This window comes from Acomys russatus, chromosome 25, assembly GCF_903995435.1.
Source record: "Acomys russatus chromosome 25, mAcoRus1.1, whole genome shotgun sequence".
NCBI classification, from domain to species: domain Eukaryota; kingdom Metazoa; phylum Chordata; class Mammalia; order Rodentia; family Muridae; genus Acomys; species Acomys russatus.
In genome coordinates this window covers 12,928,073-12,948,273 of record NC_067161.1, presented here as the reverse complement: position 1 = coordinate 12,948,273, position 20,201 = coordinate 12,928,073, and the positions used below count along the sequence as shown (strand labels likewise).

Genomic DNA, 20,201 nt, shown 5'->3' with positions numbered 1-20,201 from the left:
AGGTTAGCTTCACGGGAGATGAAAAGGGAGAAAGAAAGAGAGCCAGCGTCAATATCCTGCAGGGTGCCCGACCCTGCCTGGGGAGGAAAACAGCCCCACAAACAAGCGTCACAAGCACAGGGAGTGGCAGGGGAGGGGAGCTAGTGAACCTGGCCTTTCTTATCACAGGTCGGGCCCGGGGGACCCACGGGTGCCTTGTCTCCAATTAGCAGATCTCACAAACAGCAGATCTCCCAGGCAGTGGGGAGAAGGGCCCCCCACACCCCGTGGCCCAAACTTCAAACATCAGCTGTCTCTGAGGTGCCGGTTCTAGAAGACAAGAGGAGGCCCAGCCAGAGCTGTGGGGCTGCCCTGGGCCGCCGACTTTCCCCACCACAGGGCGTACAGTCTGATGATTTTTGGGCACCTATGGCCTTCTGATTGGATGTGTGGCCCAAGAGGCACACTGGAAGGGTACTGCCCTGTATAGGGGGACAAAACAGGCTTAGATGCCTGCAACCCTGTGACTGGCCCGTGTCCCTGTCCTCACAGGTCTTACCTGAGCAAGAATATAGTCTCTGATAACGAAGGTGCTGTCCAGGGCTCAGAGAAGAGGCTACTGACCAGACGGCCACAGAATATGATAGATCAAGTGTTCTAGATGCCAGGGATCCAGGCTCAGATTCTCAGTCCTTGCAGCTGACCCCCAGGATGCAGGGCCGGTGTGGGGAGGGCTGTCACGGTCCCTGCTCATCTGCAAGCCTGGCCCAGGAGGCAGCATGGGACTGCCCTGCCTAGTCGGTCCACTCTGGCCGTGACACCTGCCAGGCAGGCCTGTGGAGAGGAGACTAGACTGTGCCAGGTGATGTTAGTATCAACCCCTCGGGGCCCCAGGCATCGTATGCTCCTGATCTTCAGCCCCAGGAGAGACTCGGGCTGAGCTCAGGGTTGGCAGACACCCAGCACACACCCTCCCCTTGAGGCCCAAGCGTCATTCAGAGTGTGATGAGGGGCAGCCTGGATTCACGTGTGCCGAGTCTCTGTGCACATAGGTGTATCTCATTCTGCATGGACGGCATCCCAGAGTTTACACCCGCAAGCTGTCCCCACACAGGACATTAGGCGCACACAGACAAGTATGGAGGCTGGGCAGGGCTATTCCATGCCTGTTAAAGCAGTGTCGTGCAGACATGTGGGCTGTGGCGCAGAGTGAGGATGCAGAGAGGCATACAGTGGACAGCTGTTCTAGGCTAAGGCTCAGCTCAGGGCCTGAAAGCTGCTGTCAAAACCTCAGGGGCACAATCATTATAAGGAAAGCCAAGATGATGGTTCCACCAGGCAAGCCTCTGAGAGGGCTCGGTAAGAAGAGGAGAGTCTGCAGGGGGGTACTTCCCAGCCTACCTGCTGGACTGTGTCTTGGGAAACTGCCTCTGGGCTGAGGTGGATGGGTTCTGAGTGTCCCAGGCCGAACCCTGGCTCCTGGTTCTGCCCATGGCCTACTTGAAGCTCTTACTTTGGAAGGGGCTGGTGCAGGGGCGGGGGCAAGAAGACTCTAGAGCCTTGAGACGTGTCATTTTGGTCTGAAGCTACATAGTCTGTCTGCGCCCAAAGTATCAGGTGACCAGCAGGCATGCAAGCGTTGCAGCCCCGCGTGAGGCTGCCCGCTGTGCTAGCTGCAGACCATGGCCCCTCAGGTGTATCCCAGGAGTCCTGCCTGATGGGTGCCTCATTAGACTGAGCTCAGGTGGTCTGGCTGGGTCAGAGTCTTACTCAGGGTGGATCTCACAGGGCTCCTGGGCTTCCCTCTGGACCAGTGTAGCTGACATAGCAGTTCCCAGCTATGGTGGTAGTGAGGGGCGCTGAGGCATAGGGACTCCCATTCTGGAGGGGCAAGGTCCTGGGGACAGGTTTGGGAAAGGGTCCCCAGTATAGAGCGCAGGCTGACCCTGAGCCCCAGCACCAACCTGGGGTCAAGGTCAGGCTGCTAGTGGTGCTGTGACTCCAGCACTGACCTGGGAACAGATTTTGGCTAAGGAGTCAGGTTTGTGTGTGTGTGTGTGTGTGTGTGTGTGTGTGTGTGTGTGTGTGTGTGTGTGTGTATGTGTGTGTGTGTTTGTATTTGTTGACCTGGTATTGAATTTAGGGCCTTGAGCATGCTAGGCAAGCATTCTACCACTGAATCAGAGTCTCCCCCCTCCCCCCCAACTCCCACCCCCCCTCCCACTTTGGCTTCAAAGGCTGCTCTGAATACTAAGGTGCCTGCCTGGAGGAGGTGTCATGTGATGGGGTCTTGACCTACTTCTAGGGCCCAGGTAGGCTGGAGGAGAGTTTCCATATTCTGGCTTGGGCAGAGGCCAGACACTGGGCTTTCCAATATGGGCTTGGCCTCCAGGGCAGTCCTAGGCCCAGGGTCAAGAAATGGCCACAGCAACAGAGTCATTTGCTGATGTGGCCACACCCTATCCCTGTCTTCTGTTTATGCCTAACTGAACCCCCCTACAGTCTTGGACTAGTTCAAATCCTGGTTTTCCAGATGAGAAAAAATGGGGGCCCAGAGAGGCTGAGTGAGTGGCCCTGAGGCACACGGTAAGGGCCATCGCCTGAGAAGCTTGCTCAAGGCCTTCAGTACCCTGCCCTGGGGGTGCTGGCCAGGCTGGCTTTGTCTTAGAAGGGAAGCCCTGTGTAATTGTTCTCTATCCTTTGAAGCTTGCCCACCTCACAGCCACAGGATGAGGGTAGATGTACAAAGGCGGCTCCCCCATGGGGGCTCTGGAGGTGCAGCTGGGGGGTATCCCACCTGGGACAGAGCAGGTGCTAGACCACGTGGGTAGGTGCAGAGGGTCCTGGGAGACCATGAAGACTGGGTTGTGATTTTCTAGGCAGACATAGTTGTTGGGGGAGTGTTTTCTGGAGCAGGGCCTTGCTCAGGGCTTCTGCCCTGCCTTCCTTCCAACTCCTGTCTGCCTGTCCCATCTATCTCACTCCTGGCTCCATGGCCTCAACTTTCCACCCTGTTCCAGGCCTTTATGAGAGTGCAGAGACCTCTCGCTCTGCACACTGGCCACGGGGGTCCTGATGGCAAGCCATGGCTGGCATCTAGCACCTGGCACCTGGCATAGCTGATGTCCGGCAGAGCCTGTGACATGAGCGTGGAAGTTCAGAGGAGCATTGCCCCCCTGTCCTGTGCCCTGGAGGGTGCTGCCCACGGGCGGGGGGTGGGGGCAGGGGCTGCTACTGCTGCTTCTTTATAAGCGTGTGTGTGTGTGTGTGTGTGTGTGTGTGTGTGTGTGTGTGTGAGATGCCTGCATGGCAGGGGTGGGGCAGGATCTGCTGCTTCCTTATAATTGTGTGTGTGTGTGTGTGTGTGTGTGTGTGTGTGTGTGTGTGTGTGTCAGAAGACAGCCTTGTCAGGTGTTAGTTCTTGCCCTTGCACCTTCTTTGAGATAGTCTCTCATAGGTCACTGTCATATACACCAGGCTAGCTGGCCCATAAGCTTCTGAGGACTCTCCTGTCTCCACCTTCCAGGTCACTGTAGAAACTTGTGCTTGTGGGTGACCATGTCTGGCTTTATGTGGGTTCTGGGGGTCAAAACCATACCTAGCAAGCACGCTACCCACACTGACTCATTTCCCAGCCCCTCCAAGAAGTTGCTTTTTAAAACAGGGTCTCTTCTATTAGGCTGGCCTCCAGCTTGTTATGTAGCTGAGGATGGCCTTGAACTTGGGATCTTCTTGCTTCCAACTCCGGAATGCTGGGGTTACAGGTGTGCACCACCACATAACAGATTGTTTGTTTGCTTGAATGTACTGCTGGGGTTGGAAGCCAGGGTTTCATGAATGCTAAGTTAAGCTACATCCCCAGCCTTGTTTCCTTTTCATAATGGGGCAATTTGCCTTTGGTAGATGAAAGAAGCTGCTGGCCTGGCCTCAGAGGCAATGGTTCTTCCCTGCTTATCTCCTTATGCAGGCACTGGCCTCAAAGCTCTGGCATGTGCATGCTAGTGCTCAACTTCCTGAGGGGAAGCCTTTTGGGAAGTCTTGCTATATCCCTGCCTGAGGTCTGGGAGGGATGGACCCCTGAGAACCACAAATGAGTGAGGTTGACCCAGCCCCACCCCCTACAGGTCACAACCTGCAGAGTACTCGCCTTGAGGTTTAGGTGCAGAGATGCTGGTAACAGGACCCAGCAGTGCCCCCATGTGGAGACAAGAGGCATGACACCTGCTGAACCTATTGCTGGGGCTTTGGAGTACCTGGGTCTGCAGAGACATCCCTCCAAATCACCACTATCACCAGGCCTGTGCTAAGGGACACCCTGAGGCTGAGGAAACGGGAAAAGGCCCAAGTCTCCTCAGCACGTGAATGGCCATCGAGTGCTTAACGGGTGCCAGCATGGCCTCTCAAACTACGCCAAGCTCTCCTTTTGCAGACTGGGAAACCGAAGGACAGGAAGTAGAAGCAATAGCTCAGGGTCTCGTGGCCCCAGACTTCCTTGGGAGTCTCTACCAAGATCTAGTGGGTAGTGGCTTCTGGTCTGGTCCACCATGGGAGGTGTAATCCAACCCAGAGTGTGGGAGCAGTCAAGGGGACACTGCAGTGGGGAGGGACTGAGCAGGAGCCAGGTAACCTCAGAGGGAATGTTGGCTTTGTGGTGGCCCTCCAATGAACACTGGGACTATGGGCACCTAGGCCAACATGAATAGTGTCTCTCCTAGGGACCCTGGTTGAAAGTCCTATATAGAACAGTACTGCTTCTAACTGAGAAGGGACCTTCTGGGGACTGGGTATATGACCCAACTTCCGAACCCTACTAAGCTTTCCATGCCCTTACGGCAAGTTTCTCATTGCCTATGGGGTGAGGAAAAGGCAGCAGCCAAGGGCTAGAGACCTGCCAGGTTCAGCAAGGGTCAAGCGTCCCCCACATCAGACATACTCGTGGTCGCTCTCAGGATTGATCACGGAACATTTATTCTTAATCCTAGACCCCAGCTGCAGCCAGGGTGCTGTGGCTGTGTTGTGATGGATAGGTGAGGCCCAGAAGGCTCCCAGGAAAGGACCCAAAGGCTGATGCTGACACGGGTGATGCCAGGCGGGTGATGACATGGCAGAGGCTCCAGTCAGGAGCCCATAGAGCAGAAGTGGCATCCATGGCAGGTTTAGAGGAATGGGCATGCATGGAGGACGCCTCTGTAGATGCCCCAACACACCCTCATGCATTGGGGCCAAGCGCTGGATGCAGGCAGAGGAGGTGAGGGCCTGGCAGAGATCAGGGAAGGCAAAGGCACATGGCAGTGGCGGCGGGCAGCAAGAGGCAGGTTGCAGGGCTGCTGCAGGTGGCCGAGTCCAGGTAGGCTATGCCAGGATGGCCTTTCTCAGGCACTGTGGGGGCCCGGGAGGTTCCTAGGTCCTGGCTTCGTCGCCCCTCCTGGATAAGGGCTTGGGCAAGCTTGGGGTGAAGCCGAGGAGGCAGAAAGCTGTTCCAGGAGAAAAAGCCTTAGCTTCCCCTGGAGGGAGGCTGAGAGGACCATCTGCCTACGGGACATCTCTCCTATGGCTCACATGCCCTGTCCTCTAGCAACCATGGCTGCCTAGCTGCTGAGTCCAGCAGCTCTCAACCCCCAAAGCCGAGAGGTCCTCAGTTGTCTGGCTCAAGTGTCCACTCTGACAGCCACTGCAGGCATGATGCTCTCTGTGCCTCAGTCTCAGGAGGGGGCCGACCTGGCCTGGGCAGAGGGGTGGAGGGGCTGCAGGGCCTCGGCCCTCCACCCATAGGGTTGGGGTCAGGGTCAGTCCTTAGGGCCTGGATGAGCTGTTCAAGGGGTTGAACGCAGGTATGGGGACTCCAGCAGGCATCAAGGGCAGGCAGGAAGGGGTCAGGTGTACAGGCCTCCACGCACTCGGCCTCTGTGGGGATGCGCAGGTAGAAGGCGTGCAGCATCATGCGGAAAGGTTGGTCCTCCTGGTCCTCAGCCTGTCCATAAGTCAGGTCCCCCACGATAGGGTGGCCAAGGGCGCTGCAGTGTACGCGAAGCTGGTGTGTCCGGCCTGTGGGGTCAGGGATGGGAGGTCAGGCTGGGACGAACCATTCTTTGTCACATCCCTACCTTGCTCTTACAGTTTCCAGCAAGTTCTCTGGGGGTGGCTTGAGAGCCTTCTGGAAGCTCCTTGGGTTTCTGTTGTGTTCTGCAGTTCTGAGGATTGAACCCAAGGCCTTGTGCATGCTAGGTGAGCATTCTACAGCTAACTATATCCCCAACTCTCTTCTTTCTCCCTTTAAAAAAAAATTTTTTTTTTAGCTGGGCATGGTGGCGCACACCTTTAATCCCAGCATTCGGGAGGCAGAGGCAGGAGAATCGCTGTTGAGTTCGAGGCCAGCCTCGTCTACAAAGTGAGTCCAGGACAGCCAAGGCCACACAGAGAAACACTGTCTCAGAAAAACAAAACAAAAACAATTTTTTTAAATGTACATTTTAATTTTGTGTGCCTTGTGTTCCTGCATGTGCTTGTGTGATGCTATGCTGTACAAAATAAGTCAGGTTTTTTTTTTGTTGTTGTTGGTTCTTGTTGTTGTTTTCGAGACAGGGTCTCTCTGTGTAGCCCTGGCTGTCGTGGAACTCACTTTGTAGACCGGGCTGGCCTGGAACTCACAGAGATCCACCTGCCTCTGCCTCCTGAGTGCTGGGATTAGAGGTATGAGCCCAGAAGACACCTTCTAAGAGTCTCTTCTTTCCTTCCACCATGTTGGTCTGGGACTTGAACTTAGGTTGTCAGTCTTGGTGGAAGGCACCTTCCCCTGCTGAGCCATCACACTGGCCTCTTCTCCTTTTCTTTCCTTGAGACAAAGTCTCATGCAGTCAAAGATGGGCATGAGCCTCTGATCTTCCTGCCCACACCCCCGAGTGCTGGAGCGACATGCTAGTCCAGCCTAGTGCTGGAACTAGGTAGCTATGAAGCTACCATACCTTGTTCACCCAGGCTTTTTTTCTTTTTAAAAGAAAGAATCTCCTCCCAAGTCGTGGTGGCACATGCCTATAATCCCAGCACTTGGGAGGCAGAGGCAGGTGAATCTCCGTGAGTTCGAGGCCAGTCCGCTCTACATGGAGAGTTCTAGGACAGCCAAGGCTGTTTCAAAAAAAAAGAAAGAAAGAAAGAAAGTAAAGAATCTGAGTAGCTATTTTTGCAGATCTGTGCCATCAGGAAGGGCAGGGCAGACCCTTGGTACAGGATTCATTATATCCCTTGCTAAAAAGCAGATGTTGGGAATCAGGACAAGCGATTTGGTCCAGATAGCCATTGTTGAGTGTACAGGCAGGGAGACACTTGGGCTCGCTAGAGAGCTCAGTTAAACCTCCTGGGTACATACAAGTGCCAGCATAGATCTTGCTATTGGCTCTGCCCACACACCTGGTATAGGCCCAAGCAGGCCACAATGCCTATATCTTAAGGTCCTTTCTTACATGACCAGACCCCTGCCCTCCCCTGCCCTGGACAAACCTGTGAGTGGCTTCAGCAACACTTTGGACACAGGGTCACCAGCATACATCCCATATTCCAGGACTAGCAGCTCTGTGAGACTTGGCTTGGGGTTCTCGCAACCTGAATGTACAGGCAAGTGTAAGGAGGGTCAGCTGGGCCAGTCCTAGAGCTGGGCCAATCCACGCCCGTCTCGCTGTTCCCATCCACACAGGGTTCAGAGACACGCCCACGACCCCACCACAAACCACTATACCGTGTGTGCCCTCGATGCACATGGTATGGGTCCGCCCCTCTGTACTGTTCCTGCCAATGGCATAGTTGATTGTCACCTGGCTTTCCTGGACATGGCCCCGGACCTGCCAAGCAAAGAGAACATCACAAATAGCTCACAGGGTCATACTGCCACCTCTGAGTAGGATGTGGCTGAGCTCCAGGTGGCATGTGCAAGGAGCCTATCCAAGAACAGGCATGGAGCTTGGGTTAGAGGGACCTGCTGGAGTGAGCTAGGAGCCTTGAGTCTCCACACAGGACCCCAGGAACTGGCCAGGACTTACCAGGGCCAGGTAGGCTTTGGTAACACGCCGTTCCTTGAAGCACTTATAAGCGCTGCCTGCAGCTGCTTTATTCAGGGCCACACACAGTGCCCCACTGGTGGAGAAGTCCAACTGGTGGCAGAACCTGGGGGAGGGGCAGAGGAGCAGCAGTGGCTGGACCTTGTTGTATTCTGGTTAGCACCTCTGTGGCAGAGTCCAGTGTCCCAGCATCCTTTGGGAGGACGCTGCAGGGGGGCTCTCTCTGTGTTGGCTGTGTACCTGAACCCATAGCAGGTGTCAGGGTCAGCCAGCTCTGGGAAGTGGTGTCGTAGCTGCTTCTGTAGGGTCAGGGTCTCCCGCCAGGTCTTGCTATCAATGCGCAGGTCCCAGTGCTTGTTCACCACGAGGAAGTCGCTGCTCTGGTACACGATGGACAGATTTTCCATGCTGCCAGGCTCCATGGTTGGGCTGCACGCAGGTGGGAGTGAGCCTCGGGTGGGAGGGTGCCTGACCTGGACCTCAAGCACTGTGTACACTGACAGGGGGCCAGTACCTGTTGGAACCCTTTATGCCTTCCGCAAGGGGGCCAGGCCAGAGAGGGGGTCCGCACAGGAATGGGAGTTTGGCCAAGGTCAGGAGATTCTGACTTGCCCTGGACTTAGGGTGAGGGAGTTCTTCCTGACCCGACTTGGAATACACAGGCTGGGTGTCCTGCTCAGCCCTGTACACTTCAGGCTAGGTTACGGACTTACCGCTGAGTAGACAAGGAAGAAGACAAGGGCTGCTATGCCCTGATTGGCCTTAGACTACCCAGGATCGCAGACACTCCCTAACTTGCCTTCCTCCAGCCTGTGATCACGGGCGGACCCTGTAGGACTTACCTGCAACAGGGCCAAGGGACGAGGATGTCACTCTTCCGCTCAGCATCCAACCTTGCTTCCCTACACTATGAGCCAGGTCTTGGCCTGGCTGGCGCGCAACCCCGCCTTCACCCTGCACACTCCATTTCGCCGATGGATGGCCGTATTGGCCAATGTCATCCCTGGCCCGGAGCCCCGCCCATTGAGGAATGGTGAGGTCCCGCCCAAATGGTCTGCGCATGTACCTTCTTAGTCCCACCTATTCCCCCCCACCCCCACCCCCCGGCCTCCCGCACGGACGGATGACTGTATACGCCAATAGAAAGCGGTCTTGGGCCTCTGCTTCAACCACTGAATTATTAGTCCTCAAGACCCGCCCTTTCTCATTGGCCAATGGCGGGCGCCTCTGTGAACGCCGGCTGCTGATTGGCCGTTCCGGACGCTCATGGGGAGGGGAGGCGCATAGTGGTAGCGGCGCGGGAAGTTCTGAGGGCGACTTAGGTGTGGGAGCTGTAGTCTAGCTGCATTGGGGGCCATGGAAGACTACGAGGAACATCTGCACGGTGTGGAGGATGACTTCCACAACCAGTTCGCGGCAGAGCTCGAAGTGCTGGCGGAGCTGGAAGGTGGGCGCGGGTCCTGGGTCGCGGCCAGGGCTTGCTGCATCCTGCGTCAGTCGTGGAGAGCTGTGCGGATGGGAGAGGCAGAGGCTGGGGGTTCGCGTCTTATGATGTACGGCTGCTGTGAACCTCTGTCTCAGCAGGGACGCGGGACCTGCCGCCCTCTGGGTCCCTACAGACTCCAGCGAACCGCCCCACGCTGACTTTCGAAGAGGCCATCGCTGGTGGGGACACTGTCCCGCTCCCCTGCCCTACAGGGTCGCCAGGAAATGACAGCCGCAATACCAGAAAGAATGTTCGTAGGGACCAGCCCGCGTCCTCCAGTATGTCAGATTGGGTACAGGGCACTTAAGGTCGGGGCATGCTAAGGACCGGCTTTCTAGTCTCTGCCATCTTTGCCTCTGCTTCCGCAGGCCCCATGGTTAAACGGCCTAGGCTGGAGGTGGTGAAGAGGCTGAACTTTGAGCCAGATGCGGAGGAGCTCCTGTACCCTGATTCCCCTCCAGGGGACATCACGCCTCCACCTAGTCCTGAGGTTTTCCCTGATGAGATGTGGGTTGCTGGGTGGTTTTTTGTTTTGTTTTGAGGGTATGTAATTCTACCTCGGAAAGCTGCCTGTCTCTGGATGAGGCCCTGGAAGTGCAGGCTTGCGGGAGGGTAGAGTGTGGGTCCAGGCACCCCATTGTGAGTGACTGGAGATGCCTGTTCCTCCTAGGCCCTCAGATGTTAGTACTGACAAAGGCATCATGCAGGCTTTGCCAAGTCCACGCAATCCTGTCCTGAGACGGCCCCCTGCCTTAGAGGATTATATCAATGTGACATCCACGTATGGAGAGCGGGCATTTTTGGTGCTCCGAGCTGACCTCACAGGCACTGGCGTGCAGGTGTGTGACCACTGCATGGGGCTAGCCATAGCATTGGTTCCTTTATGTTGCCAATAGGCTCTCAGGTTCCGAGGCCAGTTTCACCTGTCAGAATTGCTAGAAATAGGCACACCCAGGTAGTCCAATGTTGGGAATAGCAGTGCTCCTTTGTGGGGGTATGTGGCCTTAGAGTGCCACCCTGTACCCCAGCTGCCAGCTTTCTGCTCTTTTCTTTTTCTGCCACCCTAAAGCTGACCACCCTGGGACCTAGCCTGTCTGATGAGGCATCGCCTCTCTGATGAGGCAAGGCTTCATCTCTCTCTCTCTCTCTCTCTCTCTCTCTGTCAGCTTTATTAGGGTAGGGCGTTGTGGGTGCCCCCATGACCTGGGAGGGTTTACAGAGCTAACCATCCACCATTGAGGTGGGGTGGGCAGGGTGAAGGCAGGGCTGCGTGCCAGCCAGACTGAGACCTAGCTCCTAGTGTCAGGAAGCAAGGTTGCATCTGTCTCTCCCAGAACCCTCTCCTGGATGTCCAGTGGCGAGGCCATGGCCAGCTGGACCTGCTGGGTGTCCCCTTCACCTCCCTGAAGGAACAGGTGGACAGCAAGGTGAGTTAGGTGGAATGGGAGAGGTGTGTCTGTTGAGTTGGTTGCTGGCTGGACTTGTCTTGACTTCAGCCTATCCTGTTTCTATAGCGACGGCAGCAATTGCTTGAGGAGGCCCAACAGCTCTCAGACACTCTGCATAGGTGACTTGCCCACTTCCCACCCCAGGAATCCCTGCTGGTTTTTGGACTGAGCTTCTGGCATATATGGTGGGCATGGTCACTGTGACCCTGTGTGGTAAATCAGGACTTGATTCTCTTTAGCCTCAGGTCTGAAAGGGAGGAGGTTCTGCTTGAGGGGACCGCTGAGGAGGAGCCAGCCCCTGGCCAGGACGCTGCTCAGCACCACCTCTGGGTGGATGAGTTTGCACCCCAGCACTACACGGAGCTGCTCAGTGATGACGTGAGCTCTTGTTCTCACTCAAGTGTGACTGGCTTGCCTTCTTAGCAAGAGGAAAGGGCCAAGATCCAATTGATGTTTGTGCTGCTGGGCCACTGGGTGCTAAGGATGATGTGGGGACTCTTGAGTGGAAAGTGGGGAAACTGAGTCAGCACAGAACTGGTTTACTGCTAGTTGACTGTGACCTGCTGTGGGCTTTTGTTAAAAGGTTTGGGTGTCTTAGCACAGCGACTCTCAACCTTCCTAATCCTGCGACCCATTAATACAGTTCCTCGTGTTGTGGTGCCCCCCAACCGTAAAATTACTTTTATTAATACTTCAGAATTGTAGTTTTGCTACTGAAATGAATTGTAATATAAAGTCCGTGTTTTCTGATGGTCTTAGGTGGCCCCTGTGAAAGGACCATTTGGTCTCCAAGGGGGTTGTGACCCACAGGTTGAGACCATTGTCCTAGCCTGTCCTCTCACCCCCATCAATTGGAGCTAGGTTGTCCTGGGGTGAGCACAGGGTCTCAGAGGTTGGAGGCCTCAGCGAAACTGTTGATAACCAGGGCCTGCCCCTTCCTTCTGAGCTGCTCAGTGTCCCTGTCTGTTGAAAATGTGGGCTTGGCCGGGGCCCTTCCCTTAGGCTTTCCTCTTAACAGTTCACCAACCGCTGCCTCCTCAAGTGGCTGAAGCTATGGGACCTGGTGGTATTTGGCCATGAGAGGCCTGCCCGGAAGGCCAGGCCCAACGTAGAGACAGCCCGGGCCGGGAAGGAGGCCACTGCCCCTGGCAAGTGGAAAAGCCATGAGCAGGTCCTGGAGGAGATGCTAGAAGCTGAACTGGACCCAAGCCGGAGGCCTCGGCAGAAGGTAAACCCCACCTGGGCCTGGCGAACATATGTGTGAATATACCAGAGCTTGGGGCTTTGCCCTCTGGGTAGCCAGTGCTATCATAATCGTCTTTGTGTGTGTGGGAGGGACTCCATAAGGCTTAACTCTTCTAGAGCCTGTGGGTACAATGGCATCAGGGTTGGCATCAAATGCCAGTATTGTGAATTTGAGGTTAAATCCATTCTCCCAAGGATTTAGGTAAAGCCAATACTCCTTGAAGGCTCTGCAACCTCACCAATGAGATGATGGGCAGTAGGGGAGGGGCTTGGGCCCATTACGTGCTTCCTCTCACTCTCAGTAACTCTGGGTGTTCTCCTTTGATGGCTGCAGTGTAGGGAAGCAGGGACCAACCTTGTTTCTAGCCCTGGCTGCTGGCTAGGGTCTCCCTGGAGGCTAAGGGATCAGTGGTCTATCCTTCACTTTGGCTGTAGGTGGCGCTGCTGTGTGGCCCTCCAGGACTAGGCAAGACCACGCTGGCACATGTGGTTGCACGGCATGCAGGGTATTGCGTGGTAGAGATGAATGCGAGGTGAGTGAAGAAGAAGACCCTTGTCCGGGGCTTCTGTGAGGTTGAACCTGTGGTGCAGGACCAAAACCCTGCCTGGTGGGTAGAGCTAGCTAGGGTCCTGGATGTGTCGGCTGGCGTTGGGACTTCAGGGCTTACTGAGGTTGGTGGTAGCTACATCCAGGCGGAGCCTCATAGCATCCTGCTGGGAAGCTGGCTGCTACCTAGTAACTCTTGCCTTGGCCTTGCTGTTTCAGTGATGACCGTAGTCCCGAGGCCTTCCGTACACGCATTGAAGCAGCTACGCAAATGGAATCAGTGTTGGGTGCAGGTGGCAGGCCCAACTGCCTGGTTATTGATGAAATCGACGGAGCTCCCACGGTGGGCCTCCCTGCTGCCTAGGTGGGTGGGTGGGCAAGCAGGTTGGGTGCACTGGGGCTTTGGCTCACTGACCTCTTCTGTGCCTCCCTGAAGGCGGCCATCAACGTTCTCTTGAGTATCTTGAATCGCAAGGGTTCACAGGAGGCTGAGCCAGGAGGCACGGCCATCCCTGCAGGGGGTCGGCGACGCAGGGCTGATGGGGGCCTCCTAACCAGGCCCATCATCTGCATCTGCAATGACCAGTGAGTGCAGTGGTGGGACGGGTGTTCCCCAGCAGCAGGGTCCCCTGGCCTGGCCCCCAAGCCTGGCCTCTGCGCCTGGCCCTGTGTGTGCACCGCAGTTCCCTTCCTGCAGGTTTACACCTTCCCTGAGGCAGCTGAAGCAGCAAGCTTTCCTGCTCCACGTTCCGCCAACTCTGCCCTCTAGGCTGGTGCAGCGGCTCCAGGAGGTCAGCAGGGCAGGGAGGGGGTCAGCTTCCAGTGGGAGATGCATCCTCTACCCTGACCTGCCTAACCACATTCCCTCCCTCTGAGCACCCTGGGAAGTTGGTCACACATTGGCTGTGGGATCAACTCCTCTTGTGTTGAGCTGTCAGGTTATAGTACAGGCCTATCGTAGGAACTGCAGCACTGCGCTCTCTGGCTGCCCCCAGCACAGGGCTGTTTACCTGCATCCAGGGAACCAGGCTGTGGCCACAGGGCTGGCTCTGAGGATGTGTTAGATTGGGCATGGGTCCTCCCAGCAGTGGCAGACACTCTGGTGTTCACCCCACCTCTAGATTTCCCTGCAACATGGCATGCGGTCTGACCCAGGTGCACTGGTTGCGCTCTGCGAGAAGACTGACAATGACATCCGGTCCTGCATCAACACCCTACAGGTGGGCGGATGGCTTGGGCGGGGCGGGGCAGGGCTAGATGGCTGCTGCTTACTCTACCCTTTGTCCAGTTTCTGTATGGGAGGGGCCGGCGGGAGCTGAGCGTGAGGGATGTGCAGACCACTCATGTTGGCTTGAAGGATCAGCGCAAGGGGCTGTTTTCTGTGTGGCAAGAGGTCTTCCAGTTGCCCAGGGCTCAAAGGTAGGTAGTCCAGGTGGCATGAATGGGCCAGCCTTGGTCTAGATGCTCCTGTCATCTGGAGCTGTGAGACACCACCTGAGACTGCCAGGGCTCCAGGACAGCTGTTTGGTGTCACTTGTGTCCCATGGGTAGGGATCGGGTTGGGTTGGGGGCCCAGTTAGTGCCCCAAGGGGAGTTGCCTAGAGCCTCCTCAATCTGTGACCCTCCCTGACCTTCCTCTGCTTGCAGGCGACTCGTGGGCCAGGACCTGAGCCTACCAGCCCATGCCCTCCTGCTCAGTGATGGCGACACGGGCTCCCTGACCCTGGCCTCCCAGCGCTTCTACCACATCCTGCGTGTGACCACCTCTGCAGGCGAGCATGAAAAGATTGTCCAGGTGCCTATGCCCCCTCAGCTCTCATGACCCTGGTAGTAAACCGAGTAGGTGGTGAGCAGAAGATGCCCTGGGTGGGTTCCAAAGTCAGGGGTGTGAGTGGATGGGTGTCAGGCATCTGAGGGGGTGGTGGGATTAAGGATGGGCCACAGGAAGAACACCACCCAGGATGGGATCTGAAGGAGTAAAGTTGGAGGGGACAGAAGGTAAGGAGCTCAGGCATCTAAGGATGGTGACTGGGGACCTCTGTGAGGTACACGTTGGGGCTCAGACTAGGTTGTAGATGGAGGGTGCACATTGGGTGCAAAGCAGACAGGGAGAGAGGTCTGGACTTGAGCAAATGACATGGCCTCCCCTACTTCCCAGAGGCCTGGCTTAAGCTGCCTCCAGCTCTAAGCAGCTTTGGATTAGTAGTGGGAATCCACTGACAATCTGAAAATATGCACTTCGGAGGGGCTGAGTGGTATGGCCAATGGGAGCTGGGTTTGCGCACGGGCCAGCCTGGGTCTACTATGGCCTGAGTTCTGAGGGAAGGGCTGAGGACTGGACCATGGGTGGGCTGCCTCCTCCCTCCCCCCTTGTCTCGGGTCTTCATTAGACCAATGGATGCCTCCCTAGCATCAGTAATTACTCCCTACACCTTGGACTTCGCAGAGCAGGAGCTAGAGAAAGGAGCCCGAGGCTGGTGCTCGTGCAGTGGGGAGATGAGGGCGTCAGGGACTCAGGGCTTACCCACTCCTTCAGGGCTTCATGGCCTGCTCACCATTCCTAGGGCCTGTTTGACAACTTTCTACGCCTTCGGCTTCGGGACTCCAGCCTAGGCACCGTGTGCTGTGCCCTTGACTGGCTGGCCTTCGATGACCTGCTGGAGCAGGCTGCCCACCATGGGCAGAGCTTCCAGCTGCTGCGCTACCTGCCCTTCCTGCCTGCGGCCTTCCATGTGCTCTTCGCCTCCAGCCACGTGCCACGTATCACTTTCCCCAGCAGCCAGCAGGAGGTGTGTCGCCTGCTGCATTTGTGCTTAGGGTTTGGCCCCAGGGGTGGGGTAGGGGTGGGGTCCTCCTCAGCTGTCGCCGACTCACTTTCTGTCCTAGGCCCAGACCCGGCTGAGCCAGACAAGGAACCAGATCCAGACGCTGGTGTCAGGCATGGCACCGGTTACCCGGAGCCGGACCACACCTCAGGCCCTCGTCCTAGAGACCCTCTGCCTGCTCCTGGACGTCCTCGCACCCAAGCTGCGCCCTGTGAGTGTCAGATACAGAGGAAAGGGTGGAGTCTGTGGCTGAGATGGCTCCTGCCACTCGCTGCTCAGTTGCCTCACCTGTGCCCGCTTGACCCTAGGTGAGCACACAGCTGTACAGTGCCCGTGAGAAGCAGCAGTTGTCCAGCCTTGTGGGTACCATGCTTGCATACAGTCTCACCTACCACCAGGAGCGCACGCCTGATGGGCAGTACCTCTACAGGCTGGAGCCGTGAGTTCTCCCTGTGCCTGGGACACTTAGAGTGTGGGTGCCAAAGCCAGAGTGGTCCTGGTGAGGTGTTCAAGGGGTTTTTTGGTTGCAGTTTAGACCTGGCACAGATGCCCAAGGTCAGACACAGTTCTGAGATCCAAGTTTCAGTGTGGGGTTCGTGTAACCTCTGTCCATCCCAGAGTAGTCTGTGTATCTGCAGCTCCCTAGGGTTCCAGAGGCCTTGAGGCACAGTAGCAGCCTGGTACCCTGCAGTCCCAGTGAGGACCCCAGTGTTCCTGCCTGTCCTTATTTCCTCCTGCAGCCCTATGCACGTTCCTTGTCATCTCCACTTACAGTTGAGGGAACTAAGGCTCAAAGTAGTCAGTCCCCAGCTGCCATGGTGTTAGGATGTAGCAGTGCCGAGACCTCACCCTACACCCAAGGTCTTGAACTTGGTGTGTGGGTTGGTGTAACAAGCAGCCCCTGGTCCTGCTGACCCCACACCCTAGCTCTTGAACTTGGTATGTGGGGTTGGTGCAACAGGAAGACCCTGGCTCTGCTGACTGGTACCCTGCTATCTGGCCTCATCCAACCTGGGCAGGAATGTGGAAGAGGTCTGCCGCTTCCCTGAGCTGCCTGCCCGCAAGCCCCTCACCTACCAGGCTAAGCAGCTTATTGCCCGGGAGATTGAAATGGAGAAGATGCGGCGGGCTGAGGCTCTGGCCTGGTCGGGAGGTGGCCCCCAGGTAAGCCTGCTCCCTGGCGCTGAGGCAGCATACACTATCAGAGGTTTGGCCTTGAGCAGCCAGCTCCCATCACACTTCCCTTCAGGTGGACCAGGGTCCCTCAGGGCCTGCAAGTCTGCGGATGGACAGTGGGGATAAAGGGGCGAGGCAACCTGCTCCACGTAACCACGAGCAGCGGCTGGAACACATTGTGAAGAGAGCGGCTGTGCAGGAGCAGGTGTGTGGGGTAGAGCTGGGCCACAATGGTGATCAGAGGGTGGGGCTTGCTCCTAGTCCCAAGGAGCCAGCTGTTGCTCCCAGAAAGTGGGCAGTGGGTTAGGAGAAGTGCTCCTAGTCGCAGGCCTTGCTCAGCGGCCCTGGAGTCTCCTCTCCCATGGGAAAGGCCTACCTGTGCCTACTTGTCCACCTACCAATCTGATAGCCCCTCTTCTCTGCTAGCCTGAGAGGGACTTCTTTGGACGTGTGGTCATCAGGAGAGTGGCAGTCCCAAGCAGAGGTGCGTATGGGTCGCAGAAGGGATGGAGGGGATGGAGACATGGGCTGGGGTCTGCTGAGGTGCAACCGTTTGGTCCCTGCAGAGGCCGAAGCCCCGGACAAGGGCGCAGAGGAGTGGCGCATGGGTGTGGCAGTGGGCAGGAGTGAGGTGTGGTTCCGGTTCAACGAGGGTGTCTCCAATGCTGTGCGGCGCGGCCTGTACATCAGGGACCTGCTATAGCCCCTGTGCCCCAGGACATCAGATCACACTGACTCCCACAGGGAATGTACAAAAGCAAGGACACCTGGAGAGGTCTATTTATAAAGTCACACCTTACACAGAGTGTGGGTCAGGCTCATAGGATGGTACACTTGGCCTTCTCTACCCAAGGGTTGTTCTTCATCAAGTCGGGGTTCAGGAAAGGGTCCTTAGGGATCCCATCCTCGATCCACTTGAGAAGCCTGTGAGTGGGGAGTTTCAGTGAATGTTGGTCATTCCTAGGGCACCTGCCCCCTGGGGTGTGAGGCTCTGGTTCATACAAGGGGCAGTGGCAGGGCAGGCACACGGCACATACCACAGGGCACTCACTCGGGGATGGTCTTGGATGACATCTCCCTCTTGAAGGCCAGTTGGTACTTGAGGCTCTCCACCTCCTTCTTCATCTGGGGCACATCCCACTCCTCCATGGCGTCGGGGGCGTCGGAGGTAGCCAGCCTGAGGCTGGTGGGCAGGAGAAGCAAAACAGCTGTGTCTGCAACCCCCACCCCTAACCCCCAGCCCTGGGACAGAGACGGAGATCTGCCTGGAGACCACTGCCCATTGGCCAGTACCACCCACTGGCCCTTCCTGAGCTCTGCAGTGATGATGTTGGGGAACTGGGCCTGGACAGTGCCACAGGGACCCACTAACAAGGGCCCCTGAGCCTTCTCTGCCCAGTGGGGCTGATTAGCTGTAGAGCAAACTTTTCCTTCTTGGCTGGGAAAATGAGCCTGGCAAGGCCCAGCCCTGGGTTTGGGGGACAGGCTCATCCCTGCCTCGGGAGACTAAAGAATGGAATCCTGGGCATCCGGAGCAGCCCCATCCTCCCAGTCCTGTTCCTAACTCAGATCCTGGGTAGGGTGAGGGCCCTGAGATGCTGGGTGCTGCCTGGCCCTCCTGGGTGCTTGCTTTGCATGGGTAAGGAGGGGATGGGAGGATTTGGCTGCAGTTTGCATATAGGTGGGGGTATGTGCAGAAGGCCTGGGGACACAGGCCTTTCAGCAAACCCAGGACTTGGGAGGTGGGTAGCCTCTGGAGGCCAGTGTTTTCCTCCAGTCACAAGTCACTGATCTGACTAGGGAGAACGTCTGTTGTGACACCATAATGGGCCTCCCTATTTAGGTGCACTCCAGAAGACCTAGTCTCTGGTTCTCCCGCCAATCACAGCTTCCTCGACCTTGAGAGGGGTCTGGCCCCATGCGCCGGGCGCTTCCGGGCTAATCCTCTATCCCGGGATACTGCAGTTGAGTCGGCCTTGGGGAGAGTCTAGGACCCGCCGCCGTTGGTACTCCCTTCAGAGCAGCCCATCCTAAAGAGGTTCTAGGAGGGCTCGCAAGGAACGGGTGAGAGGTTGGGTAGGCTAATATCTCTGGGTGTACCCGGCCGCCTGCAGAGTGCCTTTCCCAGGGACCCCAAGTTACAGTGCCCCACCCTGCCAGGTTCTCCAGCGCCCCACACGCACGTGGGCGGAGGATCAGCTGCGGGTCCTCCACAAATGGGAGCACCTGGGCTGGGGGCTTGGCCCGTCACTGGCCCTACCTGTGCTGCTGCCGCCGCCGGAGCCCGGCCACCGGTGCACCCTGAGACGCCCCCGGCCAGGCGCACGGCGGCGCACACGGGCACTGCGGGCGGCGCGCACGGCGCAGGACAGACGCGCCCCCGCCGCGCAGCGATGGCTCCTGCGCCGCTGGACTCGATCTGTCGGCTGCCCCGCCCCCGTGCCCGAAAGCAGTTGCCCTGGTCCCGGGAGTTAGATTTAGTCCAGGGGCCCCACCTGATCAATCTAGAGCCCTGAGGTCTGATTCCCCCCAGTCTGTTCATCGGACTTACTTTTGAAGGAGACAGCAAAGGCAGAGATGACAAGGGCTGAGAGATGTGTGGAGTGAGGCTGGGCTGTCCGAGCCAGGGGAGCCTAGGCAGGTGCCCCGCCCACTCTTGCCACCTGGGGCCTTGGCACCGCCTTAACAGGGCTGGGCTGACCCCAAGAGCTAGCTCCCTGGATTGCTCCTACAGCCGCTGCAGGTCTCCCCTGGGGTGGGACATGCAGCAGTGAGGGCTAGTCCAGTCTTTCCTGGGTCCGCTAGAATTGCTGGCAGCCCCGTTGGCTGGGTTCTTCGACAATCTTGTGGGTCCCCAATCGGGGACCAGGCCCCGAAAGGGTAACGTATGCCCCAACCAATGAGGCTTCTCTGGTCAGGGCCCTCCTATGCTATCAGCCAGCTGAGAAGAGGAGGAGGGGGCAGAACACTTTTCCACTGTGGTATTTGCAGCCCACTGGGTGCAGGTGACTTTCAGTGTCATCCACTTAGGGTTGGATAGGAAACGTCCTGCGGAGTCCTCTCCTGGCCCGGGCTCAGACTTCCACATCGCTGCTACCTTTCCTGTTCCCAGGCAAAGACCTCAGAACAGCTACCGTTTAATCTGCCCAGAGCTGGACATGAGTGACTGTCCATACTTGAGACCCCCGTGCCATATCCAACCATGGATTCTGCAAAGCAGAATGCTTTGGGAGGTGGGTAGGCCAGTTCTTAGCTGATGCTGGGTGGCCTTCAGAGCCTCTGGGGAGGAAGAGCACTTCCTCAGCCACAGGACTTTGGGCTATATTCCCATCCGCCAGCTTCCCCTTTCTCAGAGACTCTAATGGGCCTGCAGTGGGCTAGCCCTGCCTTCAGCTTCCCAGGGTAGCTCCTCCCTCTTCAGCCCACTTCCCAGTGCCACTCTTGTCA

General features: G+C 57.1%; 3 protein-coding genes across 6 annotated transcripts; 1 reads left to right on the top strand and 2 right to left on the bottom strand.

Moving 5' to 3' along the window:
• Positions 1-5,390: 5,390 nt before the first annotated feature.
• Positions 5,391-9,060, bottom strand: Rpusd1 (RNA pseudouridine synthase domain containing 1). Of its 3 annotated transcripts, XM_051167944.1 has the most exons (6): positions 8,870-9,059; positions 8,268-8,456; positions 8,010-8,133; positions 7,709-7,811; positions 7,474-7,575; positions 5,391-6,024 (listed from the first exon to the last, which is right to left on the bottom strand). In XM_051167944.1, the coding sequence occupies exons 2-6, from the start codon at positions 8,447-8,449 to the stop codon at positions 5,615-5,617; spliced, it is 921 nt and encodes a 306-aa protein (XP_051023901.1). In that variant the 5' UTR covers positions 8,450-8,456; positions 8,870-9,059; the 3' UTR covers positions 5,391-5,614. The 3 variants fall into 3 exon arrangements, with proteins under 3 accessions (XP_051023901.1, XP_051023902.1, XP_051023903.1); XM_051167945.1 differs by lacking the exon at positions 8,268-8,456; XM_051167946.1 differs by lacking the exons at positions 8,010-8,133; positions 8,268-8,456 and having other exon boundaries at positions 8,870-9,060.
• A 233-nt stretch (positions 9,061-9,293) lies between these two features.
• Positions 9,294-17,574, top strand: Chtf18 (chromosome transmission fidelity factor 18). The gene is made up of 22 exons (XM_051167950.1): positions 9,294-9,474; positions 9,612-9,791; positions 9,882-10,020; positions 10,184-10,352; positions 10,848-10,940; positions 11,028-11,080; positions 11,201-11,339; positions 11,980-12,189; positions 12,642-12,739; positions 12,973-13,096; positions 13,190-13,338; positions 13,451-13,544; positions 13,875-13,973; positions 14,042-14,172; positions 14,401-14,548; positions 15,318-15,542; positions 15,640-15,789; positions 15,887-16,017; positions 16,598-16,742; positions 16,828-16,959; positions 17,181-17,238; positions 17,321-17,574. The coding sequence occupies exons 1-22, from the start codon at positions 9,384-9,386 to the stop codon at positions 17,455-17,457; spliced, it is 2,895 nt and encodes a 964-aa protein (XP_051023907.1). The 5' UTR covers positions 9,294-9,383; the 3' UTR covers positions 17,458-17,574.
• On the bottom strand, positions 17,520-19,468 carry Gng13 (G protein subunit gamma 13). 2 transcript variants are annotated; one of them, XM_051167948.1, is made up of 3 exons: positions 19,306-19,468; positions 17,806-17,937; positions 17,520-17,678 (listed from the first exon to the last, which is right to left on the bottom strand). In XM_051167948.1, exons 2-3 carry the CDS (start codon positions 17,901-17,903, stop codon positions 17,573-17,575), a joined length of 204 nt encoding a protein of 67 aa, XP_051023905.1. In that variant the 5' UTR covers positions 17,904-17,937; positions 19,306-19,468; the 3' UTR covers positions 17,520-17,572. The 2 variants fall into 2 exon arrangements, with proteins under 2 accessions (XP_051023905.1, XP_051023906.1); XM_051167949.1 differs by lacking the exon at positions 19,306-19,468 and adding an exon at positions 19,015-19,099.
• Between the last annotated feature and the right edge of the window lie 733 nt (positions 19,469-20,201).

Bases quoted from the DNA above. Each gene is read 5' to 3' on its own strand.
- Rpusd1 (XM_051167944.1), bottom strand. From the start codon at position 8,449: ATGGAGCCTGGCAGCATGGAAAATCTGTCCATCGTGTACCAGAGCAGC. The intron at 7,576-7,708 runs GTATAGTGGTTT...CTGTACATTCAG, and splicing joins GTGCATCGAGGGCACACACG to GTTGCGAGAACCCCAAGCCA. The intron at 6,025-7,473 runs GTTTGTCCAGGG...CTGACCCCACAG, and splicing joins GTTGCTGAAGCCACTCACAG to GCCGGACACACCAGCTTCGC.
- Chtf18 (XM_051167950.1), top strand. From the start codon at position 9,384: ATGGAAGACTACGAGGAACATCTGCACGGTGTGGAGGATGACTTCCAC. The intron at 12,740-12,972 runs GTGAGTGAAGAA...TTGCTGTTTCAG, and splicing joins GTGGTAGAGATGAATGCGAG to TGATGACCGTAGTCCCGAGG. The intron at 14,549-15,317 runs GTGCCTATGCCC...CACCATTCCTAG, and splicing joins AGCATGAAAAGATTGTCCAG to GGCCTGTTTGACAACTTTCT.
- Gng13 (XM_051167948.1), bottom strand. From the start codon at position 17,903: ATGGAGGAGTGGGATGTGCCCCAGATGAAGAAGGAGGTGGAGAGCCTC. The intron at 17,679-17,805 runs GTGAGTGCCCTG...CCCCACTCACAG, and splicing joins TCATCCAAGACCATCCCCGA to GCTTCTCAAGTGGATCGAGG.